Genomic DNA, 13833 nt, shown 5'->3' with positions numbered 1-13833 from the left:
GCACTCTTCCTTGTAATTAATATGCACAGGTTTGACTTTGAGATATAATGCATGCAGTAACTACCATGTTTTTTTATTATTTGATCTTAAACATTTCGATACTTTGATGCATTTTTAAGCATTTTTCACGCATATTTTAAGGTTTTTATGATGCATATAATGCGATCTCTAGTAATAATTATGTAAGAAGCTGCTGTGGGTCCCTTATACCAAAATACTTAGAAGGTATCTCTGAACAACGTCTGAAAGTTTGCCATCGGAGTTACCCTTCATCAGACACTATTATTTAAACAGCACTGCTCAAATCTTTGAGAAATGTTCACAGCTCAAGCACACACCTGAAACCATTGAGCAGCAAAGCAGAACCACTTGTATATTCAGCTGCTGAATATTATGCTCTTGCATGAGAAAACAATACACTTACAAAGAAGATAAATGTACATTTCTTGAAGTTTTCCTGGTTGATCAAACCATGCATCTGGGATATTCTTAAGTCTTGTTCTGATACTTTTGCTGAGAACCTTTCAGCTATTCTCAAGATGGGTCACTTGCAACATTTATAAATCACTTTACAAAATACTGTGGAGTATGCATCAGAGATAGCATGCACTATTACTGCATGGTACTGTGTAAAGCTTCTCAAAAATCTTGCTAGTAACTGACCTTGAGAACAGATGCATGCCTCAGAGAGACCATGAGGACCATTACTGACATTGTCAGATCTACATATCTCAGATAGATGGGTTTCACGGTGCAAATTCTTAAGAAGACAAAAATCCCTAAGATCTCAGCTTTAAATATTGTTTCCCATAATCCACTAGCTGTATGCCTGACATAACACACAACACCTTGTGTCAGTCTTCTGGTCGGAGGTGTCACAGAGAAGTGAAAGACTGCTGGAATGAACATCCCTCCCAGAATGTCTGTCTAATTCAAAAGCTAACAAAAAGGTTTGCAAGGTTTGTTCTTCCCCACAGTGAATGGCCAAAACTAAACTTGCACCTGAATGAGACAAGGGAGATGGAGGCCACATCTTGAAGTTAAAGGACTATGTGTGACTCTGGTGTGAAGGACAGACAATAAGACATTGTGCAGAACTACCCACACCATGCTTTCAAAGGTGGACTGAAAGACTTGCACAAGATGATAACACCATGTTTTGTGATCCATCTCCAAATAGAATAAAACAGATGCCATGTGACAATAGTAATAGCCTATGATCTAAGAACAAAAAAACACACACAACTTTATAACTTAAGAGCATGTATATTGTGACTTGTTTATTGTCATTCATTTTCCTAAATTTTATACGTGATATAAAATTAAAGCACGTGCTTCGGATGTATCACAGTAGATGGACAGAAAATTCAGCTATTAAAAATAGATTACAGAACTGAGAGGAAAAACGTTCTAACACTAACGATACACTTTAATCTGCATTGTACTGGAGGGGGACAGCGAAGGTGACAGAGTGATAAAAAATATCTTCCACATTAGCATCTGTCTCTTAAATTATGTCAACAGATATATAATACAAAGTGGGAAAAAAACGTACCTCATTGAAATGTGTGAATGGCTTTATGACCATGTAAGACCAATATTCCTTCACCCGATGATTTTCTGGTTTTTCTGGACAGCCAGGATGTTCTACACATTTATTCACTATAATGATAACATTTTTCTCTATGCAGACCATATATCGCCGATTAAAAACATAGTCCCTATTAGAAAACAGCTTCTGAAATAAGGAACAAATTTCTCTATTGGTACCTTATGCTGGTGTTATCAGTATTCGCATCACATTTTTCCTTTAGGAAAAAAAAAGATTTATGATCTATTGTACAGTCAAATATTATATGCACAACAATCATACACATTACATTATTTTTAAAATAATTAAAATGAAATTCTTGTGGAAAGAAAATGCTTTTTATATTACCAAGAACTGTGATAGAGTTGTGATTAATAAACAAGATGGAGAGAGACTACGGGAAGATATGTTTGTAATGTAAAGTTTACTTTCAAAAAATTTACATCCCATTATCCATTTTAAGGACTGGACAAATTGCAGAATAAAACTTTTGCAGTGAGCCATTTTGAGCAGCAACTGCTAAAAATGTAATACTTTTTATTCTGTTAAGCAAGGTTCCATTGAAATTGCCATTTTCATACATTACTGTATTCAATTTAAAAATATAAAAAATATGAATTATCCATAAAAGTGTATAATGTAATTCATTAGGGTATACCCAGATTATCCTACTTCTTTGCTTAAAATTTTTTTGGAGTAACTGAATAAAAATATTTTTCAAAAAGTAATATTAATTTGATCTTATTTCCATATAGTTAACACTACACTTGATTTAAAGAAAGTTCACTAACATCCACACAATCTATACAAATTTCTGACTAAAATAACATAAGAAAAATGGAATTTCTATTAATGCCAGAGATAATAATTGGATGGTACATTATAAGGTATATTACAATCTGCCCAAAGAATGCAGTTTTGTATTACCTAACACTTGGGTTTAGGAGCAGAATACATTTTGCCAAACCAAGGAAATGCCTGAGAAGGATTTATACATGAACAACATGGACATTTGTTGAGGCCCATTTTCATTAAAATGCTATTCAACCTCTCACCTCCGCTATTGTGACATTCTTTGACTTTTTTTTTTTTTTATTAATATGGGCTGGGCAAATTAGCAGCATGTTCAGATATAAATTGCTTAGCTGAGCAATTTGTTTCAGTGACAATAGGTTGAAGTGATGCTGCAGTGTAAAATTAATTGAAATATTCCACTGCAGAAGATCCTAATGGCAGCACATGTTTGGTCCAGTCAGTATGTGAAATGGATGTGGTAGTGGCTGTAGAGTTTGAGGTGTAATCACTTCAGTTTGCTGTGCATCCTCCATTTTGTCTTTATTTTCATTCAGTATACCAGCAAGAACATCACTGTGACTCTCTTAACCATTTTCGTTAGTGCACTACTACTACTTTCCGATAACTTATGATTTTTATTGTCAGTAAGTCCTCTACTTGGGCCACACGTGGGATAAATTAAAAAAAAATCACAAAGGCAGATGAAATAAACAAACATTAATTAAAAGAAAAGCAGCACAGTAACAACATTAAATAACAATACTGCACAAAAACAACATGGGACAAAATAACAGAATGCAAACAAGTGTATTACAAAGCATGACATCAACAAATGAACAACACAGTAGCAGAGTTATCAGCCATCAATGTTGCACTGAAACAGCCATCAAAAGTTGATAGCTATCAGCAAACTCGTGAATCAAAATTTTGAGCAACAATAATGAGCTCACTATCACCATCTGGAAGTGAATTTTATAAGCTAAACAGAGTGGCGATGAATCGGCTCTATGACAATTCTGGCATCAGTAGGAGGTGACAACAGATCCTTATGATAACAGTCACATGATTAAAAATGGTAGACCAGATCACTGAAAAGAGAGGGGTAACTCGATGAAATACGATATTACGTTCTAAAAATCGTAAACTGGGTGACTAATATGAAAATCGCTTGTTCCTGTCACACTAGAGTATTTATATTGAAATTATGCCTTCAACACAGATAAGTACTACAAGCCATTGCCTTCCTGAAGGTGTCTGCCTGAAATAAAGCATTTTAGGAGGGGACACATAAGTAATATTAGTTTACCTGTATCGTAACTTGACAGATACAATGCAACAAAGACTTACAGGTTAGTGGAGAAAGTTGAGTGTGTGCCATTTCAAGAAGTGATTACTTTACTTGGCTTGCTGTGTTTCAGGCTGTAACCTTAAAAAACATGAATTCTATTCACAGTAATTCAATTTTTGTATTATATTAAAAAGAAACTAAGCTTTTGTCTTCTTCAGATAATTTGAAGCATCTCTTCCAACGGGTTGTGAGAAAAACAATTTACACTACAAGGGGTGATCAAAAAGTTCCCGTTCGAAAGCTGTACAGTCCAGAATTAGTATGCCAGTCAGGCCAAATCATTCCACCAACAAACCAGACTGAAGATACACATTTTGTAAAACACTGTGTCCTGCTGTGTGAATAAGTCTATAACTGTCTACTGTACATCCTCCTCTGATACGAATTGCTGACTTTTCAAGGCTTTTTTTAAGGGATCGAAGGCACGAAAATCGTATGGGGAGAGATCACGACTATAGGATGGTTGCTTGAGTGTCTCCACTTGAGTTGGCATAACTTCTGCATTACAATACTGATATGGGAATGTGTGTTATCATTATGCAGCAGCAACTCTTGTTGCTGCATTCCACAGAGGTTGTTTTTAACAGACATGCTGCCCCCATACGTTGGTCCTGTTTGGACCCATTTGCTGAAAATTTTGCTGCAGTTCACATTTATATTTTACTGCACACTCGCCGGAAGGACAGGATGCCGCATTAATCCCTTGCCTACATGTTGGCATTTACATACCCACATCAAGGTCCAGCTATGTTGCACATATGCTGCAGCAACATCCTCAAACAGAAAGTGACGATGACTGAAGTGGAAAGGATATAGAATGCAGACTGCAATCACAAGAAATGTGTTTCCTGAAAATTTGTTAATATTGAACACAAATTTAATTATCAAAAGTCTTTTCTCAAGGTGTTTGCCTGGAGCACAGCGTTATATGGAAGTGAAAAGTGGATGATATGCAGTTCCGACAAGAAGGGAAATAGCAGCTTTTGAAATGTGGTGTTACAGAAGAATGCTGAGGGATAGATGGGTAGATTGGGTAATTAATGAGGACATGCTGAATCAAAATGAGGAAAAAAGGAACTTCTGGCACAACTTAACTAAAGAAAAGTATAAGTTGATTGGACCCGTTAGGCTTCAAGCGATTGTCAGTTTTGTAACAGAGGGAAAAGGAGGAAGGGTGAGGGGAGAGAATTGTAGGGGAGCAAGCAGGTTATAAGGGATGTAGACAGCTGTAGATATTCAGCAATAAAGACACTTGCAAAGGATAGGGTGGCATGGAGAGCTGCAGCAAACCAGTCTTTGGACACAACAACAACAACAGCAACAACAACAACAACAATTTTAGTAGGATTTTGGAACACATACTGTGTTCCAACATTAAGAAATACAAAGACAAAAACCAGCATTTTGCACACAAAGAGTAATGAGGGTTATCAACAGGGGAATTCCAGTTGATTCCATACTTCACGATTTCCAGAAGTCTTTTGACACTGTTCTTCACAAGGGGTTTCTACTCAAATTGCTTGCATACATAGTTTCATCTCAGCTAGCAACTGGATTTACAATTTACTGTCAGAAAGGTCACAGTTTGTAGTAAATGATGTTGTTGTTGTGGTCTTCAGTCCTGAGACTGGTTTGATGCAGCTCTCCATGCTACTATATCCTGTGCAAGCTTTTTCATCTCCCAGTACCTACTGCAACCTACATCCTTCTGAATCTGCTTAGTGTATTCATCTCTTGGTCTCCCTCTACAATTTTTACCCTCCACGCTGCCCTCCAATACTAAATTGGTGATCCCTTGATGCCTCAGAACATGTCCTACCAACCGATCCCTTCTTCTGGTCAAGTTGTGCCACAAACTTCTCTTCTCCCCAATCCTATTCAATACTTCCTCATTAGTTATGTGATCTATCCATCTAATCTTCAGCATTCTTCTGTAGCACCACATTTCGAAAGCTTCTATTCTCTTCTTGTCCAAACTATTTATCGTCCATGTTTCACTTCCATACATGGCTACACTCTATACAAATACTTTCAGAAAGGACTTTCTGACACTTAAATCTATACTCGATGCTAACAAATTTCTCTTCTTCAGAAACGCTTTCCTTGACATTGCCAGTCTACATTTTATATCCTCTCTACTTCGACCATCATCAGTTATTTTGCTCCCCAAATAGCAAAACTCCTTTACTACTTTAAGTGTCTCATTTCCTAATCTAATTCCCTCAGCATCACCCGACTTAATTAGACTACATTCCATTATCCTTGTTTTGCTTTTGTTGATGTTCATCTTATGTCCTCCTTTCAAGACACTGTCCATTCCATTCAACTGCTCTTCCAAGTCCTTTGCTGTCTCTGACAGAATTACAATGTCATCGGCGAACCTCAAAGTTTTTATTTCTTCTCCATGAATTTTAATATGTACTCTGAATTTTTCTTTTGTTTCCTTTACTGCTTGCTAAATATACAGATTGAATAACATCGGGGAGAGGCTACAACCCTGTCTTACTCCCTTCCCAACCACTGCTTCCCTTTCATGTCCCTCGACTCTTATAACTGCCATCTGGTTTCTGTACAAATTGTAAATAGCCTTTCGCTCCCTGTATTTTAACCCCTGCCACCTTCAGAATTTGAAAGAGAGTATTCCAGTTAACGTTGTCAAAAGCTTTCTCTAAGTCTACAAATGCTAGAAACGTAGGTTTGCCTTTTCTTAATCTTTCTTCTAAGATAAGTCGTAAGGTCAGTATTGCCACACGTGTTCCAGTATTTCTACGGAATCCAAACTGATCTACCCCGAGGTTGGCTTCTACTAGTTTTTCCATTCGTCTGTAAAGAATTCGTGTTAGTATTTTGCAGCTGTGACTTATTAAACTGATAGTTCGGTAATTTTCACATCTGTCAACACCTGCTTTCTTTGGGATTGGAATTATTATATTCTTCTTGAAGTCTGAGGGTATTTCGCCTGTTTCATACATCTTGCTCACCAGATGGTAGAGTTTTGTCAGGACTGGCTCTTCCAAGGCCGTCAGTAGTTCCAATGGAATGTTGTCTACTCCGGGGGCCTTGTTTCGACTCAGGTCTTTCAGTGCTTTGTCAAACTCTTCACGCAGTATCATATCTCCCATTTCATCTTCATCTACATCCTCTTCCATTTCCATAATATTGTCCTCAAGTACGTCGCCCTTGTATAGACCCTCTATATACTCCTTCCACCTTTCTACCTTCCCTTCTTTGCTTAGAACTGGGTTTCCACTTGAGCTCTTGATATTCATACAAGTGGTTCTCCTTTCTCCGAAGGTCTTTTTAATTTCCCTGTAGGCAGTATCTATCTTACCCCTAGTGAGATAGGTCTCTACATCCTTACATTTGTCCTCTAGCCATCCCTGCTTAGCCATTTTGCACTTCCTGTCGATCTCATTTTTGAGACGTTTGTATTCCTTTTTGCCTGCTTCATTTACTGCATTTTTATATTTTCTCCTTTCATCAATTAAATTCAATATTTCTTCTGTTACCCAAGGATTTCTACTAGCCCTCGTCTTTTTACCTACTTGATCCTCTGCTGCCTTCACTACTTCATCCCTCAAAGCAGCCCATTCTTCTTCTACTGTATTCTTTCCCCCATTCCTGTCAATTGTTCCCTTATGCTCTCCCTGAAACTCTGTACAACCTCTGGTTCTTTCAGTTTATCCAGGTCCCATCTCTTTAAATTCCCACCTTTTTGCAGTTTCTTCAGTTTTAATCTACAGGTCATAACCAATAGATTGTGGTCAGAGTCCACATCTGCCCCTGGAAATGTCTTACAATTTAAAACCTGGTTCCTAAATCTCTGTCTTACCATTATATAATCTATCTGATACCTTTTAGTATCTCCAGGGTTCTTCCATGTATACAACCTTCTTTCATGATTCTTAAACCAAGTGTTAGCTATGATTATGTTGTGCTCTGTGCAAAATTCTACCAGGCGGCTTCCTCTATCATTTCTTAGCCCCAATCCATATTCACCTACTATGTTTCCTTCTCTCCCTTTTCCTACACTCGAATTCCAGTCACCCATGACTATTAAATTTTCGTCTCCCTTCACAATCTGAATAATTTCTTTTATTTCATCATACATTTCTTCAATTTCTTCATCATCTGCAGAGCTAGTTGGTGTATAAACTTGTACTACTGTAGTAGGTGTGGGCTTCGTATCTATCTTGGCCACAATAATGCGTTCACTATGCTGTTTGTAGTAGCTTACCCGCATTCCTATTTTCCTATTCATTATTAAACCTACTCCTGCATTACCCCTATTTGATTTTGTGTTTATAACCCTGTAGTCACCTGAACAGAAGTCTTGTTCCTCCTGCCACCGAACTTCACTAATTCCCACTATATCTAACTTCAACCTATCCATTTCTCTTTTTAAATTTTCTAACCTACCTGCCCGATTAAGGGATCTGACATTCCACGCTCCGATCCGTAGAACGCCAGTTTTCTTTCTCCTGATAATGACATCCTCTTGAGTAGTCCCCGCCCGGAGATCCGAATGGAGGACTATTTTACCTCCGGAATATTTTACCCAAGAGGACGCCATCATCATTTAATCATACAGTAAAGCTGCACGCCCTCGGGAAAAATTATGGCTGTAGTTTCCCCTTGCTTTCAGCCGTTCGCAGTACCAGCAGAGCAAGGCCGTTTTGGTTATTGTTACAAGGCCAGATCAGTCAATCATCCAGACTGTTGCCCTTGCAACTACTGAAAAGGCTGCTGCCCCTCTTCAGGAACCACACGTTTGTCTGGCCTCTCAACAGATACCCCTCTATTGTGGTTGCACCTACGGTATGGCTATCTGTATCGCTGAGGCACGCAAGCCTCCCCACCAACGGCAAGGTCCATGGTTCATGGGGGGAGTAAATGATTGGAAGTCTTTCAATGAAACTGAAGTTAGATCTGGGGTTTCCCAAGAAAAAGCCCTTCTGCTGTCCTTAATCTATGTAAATGATTTAGTTGACAATCTGAGCAGCCATCTTAGGATGTTTATAGCTGATGCTATCATTTACTGCCTACTAATCAAAATAAATCACCGTATGACTCACGTAAGATATCTGCATGGTGGGAGAAAAGCCAATTAACTCTGAAGAATATAAGGTTTCTTGCCACATCTGGGTATTAAAAAAAGTTCTGTTACATTTCAGTTGCACAATAAATCACACAAACTTATAGGTTGTCATTCATAATTGTAATACCAAGGTATTTAGTGGAATAAATTTATAATGGAACATCATACAGAAAAAGTTATGGGGCAGATGAACCAAAGATTGCATTTTGTTGGAAGATGCAACAAATCTACTAAAGAGACTGCCTAAACTGTGCTTGTCCATCCTCTTCTGGAGCACTCCTGTGTTGTATGGGGTCCTCACTTGATAGGGACTGGCAAAGACAACTGAAAAAGTTGAAAGAAAGGCAACTCTTATTGTGTTACTACGAAATAGGGGAAGGTGTACCATGATTATGATATGGTAGTTGGGGTGGCAGTCACTGAAACGAAAGCTCTTTTAGTTGTGACAGGATCTTTACGTGATGTTACAAACAGCAACTATCTTCTCCAAATGCTAAAACATTTCTGTTCACTCTCAATTACATAGGGGGAAATGAATGATGTGATAAAATAAGAAAAATCAGAGCTTGCACCAAAAGATTTAGTTGTAAATTTTTTCCACAAGCTATTTGAGAATGGGAAGTCAGAGAAATAGTCTGGGAAGCAGTGCTACGAAATCTCTGCCACACACTTAGGTGTGAATTGTGGAGTAATGATGTAAATGTAGAATTAACTAAAATAAGATTGAACAGCGCAGCCCCACTGTAACCTCCACTCCCCTCCTCCTAATCTTCTTAAAAGGTAGAGAACGGGAAAAAATACAGATGTGAGCCACATGGAAAGAAAATTAAGTGAAAAAGTGGACAGGATGTAGTCAAGACAACAAGGGTGCCAAAATGCTATTGACACAGTGATATGTAGAAAAAGGTGGCTCCCTTCTTGGTGAAAGATTGCTTAATTTACAGGCTTGGCAAAGAAATTTGTTTACTCAGAAATAGATTGTTTATGTGCATGTTGAAATGTGAAGACATTGTTATGAGACTTGCTGTGTATTTTCAAAAGAAATATATATATAAAACAAAGATGTAGTGACTTACCAAATGAAAGTGCTGGCAGGTCGACAGACACACAAACAAACACAAACATACACACAAAATTCAAGCTTTCGCAACAAACTGTTGCCTCATCAGGAAAGAGGGAAGGAGAGGGAAAGACGAAAGGATGTGGGTTTTAAGGGAGAGGGTAAGGAGTCATTCCAATGCCGGGAGCGGAAAGACTTACCTTAGGGGGAAAAAAGGATGGGTATACACTCGCACACACACACATATCCATCCACACATATACAGACACAAGCAGACTAGGAAAACGGTCAGATTTTGGTAAAGTCACCCATAACTGCGGGTCAGGAGAGACTTACCATATGAGATGAGAAGGAAAGACTGATTGTTGGAGACTGCATCAGATGAGATTTGAAAACCTGAGAACTTAAAGGGGGATGACAGGGTAATGTGCAGACAGATGTTACTGCTTAAACATTACGTATGAGCTAATAAGAGTGAAAATTTAAGTGCATTGTACGGTAACAGAGGTGGGAGGGAGTGGTGAAAAATAGACGGGAAAGACAATGAAAGATGTAGAAAACTAAAACAAGTGAAGCAAAGAGTAGTTCAGTGAAGAAATGCTGAGACAGAAGAAATTAACGTAAATTAAGGCCAGGTGGGTGGCGAGAAACAAGGACATGTTGTTGTGGTAGTGGCTGTGCCACAGTTGCTTAGTGGCTAACACACCTGCGTAGTCAGCAGGAGACCCGAATTTGATTCCCAGCCTTGGTACAAATTTTCACTTGCCACTTCAGTCTATATACATAATATCCTACCTGTATGAGATCAGTAAAGTCTCTGAAATTGTGTCATTTCATTTGTAGCAGTACCTGTAAACATAGCTGTAACCCTGGAAGACAGGAGAGGAAGAAGATGTAGAAGAAAGAGCAACAGTTGCTCACTAGGAATGTTGAAATAAACATCCTTGTTCATGTTCTTGGTAATCTGAATGAGCGAGCTTGAGTCATGGTTCGAAAAACACCCCCTAAACAACAGAAACCACCTCCAGCTTGAACTAAATTCTTCATATGTGGTGGAGTAAACATGTCATTAGGGCACTGTTGCACTCAACATTTTGCTTCATTTAAAAAAAAGAGGCTAAACCACAACTTGTCAGACCTCACTACATGCCGCCAGTCAGATACTGTACAGTTCCTGTGTTGCCTGGTCCACTGAAATCTTGCAGCTTTATGTAACACTTTGAGAAGTGGTCATATGCATGATGACTAACTTCAAATATCCACTTCAAGTAATCCCTTGGAAACTGGTTGAGATGGAGCTGCATCCACTGACAGCAGCAACTGCTGTCGGTTTGAAACTGATTGTCATTGACTAAGCATGAAATTTATCTCCAATTCCTCTTGGTTATGAACTTCTTATGGTCACAGCCACTGTTTTTACACTATGTTACGAGACTGTGAGAGGTATACCATCCTTGTAGACTTGTTGAACATTCAGTGTTGATACACCACTATGTTACGAGACTGTGAGAGGTACATCATCCTTATAGACTTGTTGGACACTCAGCATTGATATACCAACAAATAAGGCAACTTCATTCACGGTGTGGTTATAGGCATGTCCAAACACAATAGCTCCCTTCTGTAATTCTTTTGTTGCTCCATTACGAACCATCTACTGATTCCATACAACCAACTGGCACATGCTCACCACTATAGAGCAATGAATTATTTAGCAGTTGAAGGTCATATAATCACCTGGCAGGTGTGCTCTTTGAAGGGCACGACTGATATTTTGTCCAATGAGCTTATATACAGGGAGCTACGAAAAAAGAGCAGCAAAGACAACGAGTAGGTGCTCTGTTGCTGTGGATTAAGTGGGAATTACAGACTGAACATGGACACACTATGCCCATAACTGTATTTAAGTTGCTGAAACAGTGGTCTGTTGTTTAGAGCATTATATTGTGCCAGTAAAGTTTGCAGACATTTCCAAATGACACTGGTAAGAAAAAGTCATAGGATAAACTGAATTTTAGATATGGTACATTTTCAGCGTATGATGGCATTCCGACTGAATAAAAATGTAGTAACTGGAGTGTATCACGTGAGATACAGGGCTATCTCCAGGCATCGTTGTGTGAGGAGCCATGCTTACAATGACTTTGTGAAGACAGCAGAACATCATTCAGATCTTTCTGGCACTATTTCTACATCAGGGACATGTGTGGTTCCTACAGGACAATGAGCAATGGGCAACATAATCACCAGACTTGTTTGCTACTATGAATGTCTGGGACATGTCAGGAGTAGCCAGGGCCGTATTGTTATTGACTCCTTGGGTCAACTGTGGGATGAGGAAGTAGTATGGAAATCTCTCCCCCGATTGTCACTGTGCATTACTGTAGAAACTAGAAGAGGCTATGCAAGATACTTAGTGTTGTGAAGGACAATATGTCCATAATTGTAGTTGTACAGAGGGCAACAAGTATGTTAGACTCAAACTTTATTAATAGTTTCAGTGTGTTCATTTTCACTTCCCTCCTAGAGTATTTTCTTCTTTGAATAAATTACTAAAACAAAGACCACCATAGTGAAAATTTACGTAACAGTAAATATGGTATCAACTGAAATTGTACTCTCTTACAGATATCTACACACTTTCCATGTACTGATTAAACATCTTTTAAATTTTTTTTCTCTTAGGTCTTCACGTTTGAAGATAATGAATGTACTCCTATATACTTACAGGCCACTGCATTTCCCAATAGATCACATCACTATTTGATGTAGGCTCTGAATCAATTATCTTCAAGGTTACAGCTGTATTGTCCCACTCTTTACGATAGTCTGTATCAATTTGGGCTTGCAGGAAGGCTTGTGCACTAACATCATTGTATTTCCCATACACTGAAAATAATTACACAAATGGTTTCACATGCAAAATTACATAAGAAAGATAAATTTGCACAAAACTTATTTGACTAACAGACAACCGTATTTTTGTAAAGATACATTCATGCACAAAAAATCACAACATCAAAAAATAATTAATGTACAGTAGTGAAACTTCAGGAATACATTTGGTTGGTTAACATATTGAACTGATTACCACTGTGAGATTGCAGATTAATGTAAGCTTGAGATAACCCACTGGAAATGTGAAATGATGGTATGATAATAACCAGTGAAAATACCAAAACGTTGAACACAAGCATGCAAATGTGCATGTATTGTGTTGTAAAGGTGCTGGATGGCAGTTTGTGGGATGAGTTCCATGCCTGTTGCACTTGATCAGTCAATACAGGGACATTTAATACCATTTGTGGATGATGCTTGAGTTGTCGTCAAATGATGTCCCATATGTGCTCAATTGGAGACAGATTTGGTGATTGAGCAGGGCAAGGCAACATGTCAACACTTTATAGAGCATGTTGGGTTGCAATAATGGTATGTGACTGAGCTATATCCTATTGGAAACACCCCCTGAAATGCTATTCAGAAATAGCAGCACAACAGATTGAATCACCAGACTGATGTACAAACTTGTAGTCAGTGTGCATGGGATGCAGGCCGTCAATTGGCTTCCTTCTAATCAACACATGGCCATTGCTGGCTCTCAAGTGAGCTTATGCTTGACACTCCAGAAGTCACAAACAGCGATGGTTTGGGGTCAGAGGTATGCATGCTATAGGGCATCTAGCTCAGAGCTATCCTTGAAGTAATCAATTTGTAACAGTTCATTGTGATTCTGTAGTGCCAACTGCTGGTCAAACTGCTGCTGAAGATGCATGATGCGCGACAGCCATATGCTGAACACAATGGTCTTCCTTCTTGGTAGTGTCACATGGCTGTCCGGAGGCCGCCCTTTCTGTGATCTTACATTCTTGTGACCACCGCCACCAGCAATCACGTACCGTGGCTACATTCCTGCTAAATCTTTCTGCAATATCACAGAAGGA

The 13833-nt window shown here is 38.6% G+C and overlaps 1 protein-coding gene across 2 annotated transcripts in view; it reads right to left on the bottom strand.

The window, feature by feature from the left end:
* Positions 1-13833, bottom strand: part of LOC126482271 (stAR-related lipid transfer protein 7, mitochondrial) — a 113368-nt gene that overhangs the window by 7913 nt on the left and 91622 nt on the right. For both annotated transcript variants that reach the window (XM_050106258.1, XM_050106257.1), the window contains 2 exons: positions 12621-12781; positions 1556-1738 (listed from right to left, as the gene is read on the bottom strand). In XM_050106258.1, the coding sequence (XP_049962215.1) occupies positions 1556-1738; positions 12621-12781 (344 nt within the window). The remainder of the gene's footprint in view (positions 1-1555; positions 1739-12620; positions 12782-13833) is intronic.

Source organism: Schistocerca serialis, chromosome 5, assembly GCF_023864345.2.
Source record: "Schistocerca serialis cubense isolate TAMUIC-IGC-003099 chromosome 5, iqSchSeri2.2, whole genome shotgun sequence".
NCBI classification, from domain to species: domain Eukaryota; kingdom Metazoa; phylum Arthropoda; class Insecta; order Orthoptera; family Acrididae; genus Schistocerca; species Schistocerca serialis.
This window is presented reverse-complemented; position numbering and strand designations above follow the sequence as displayed.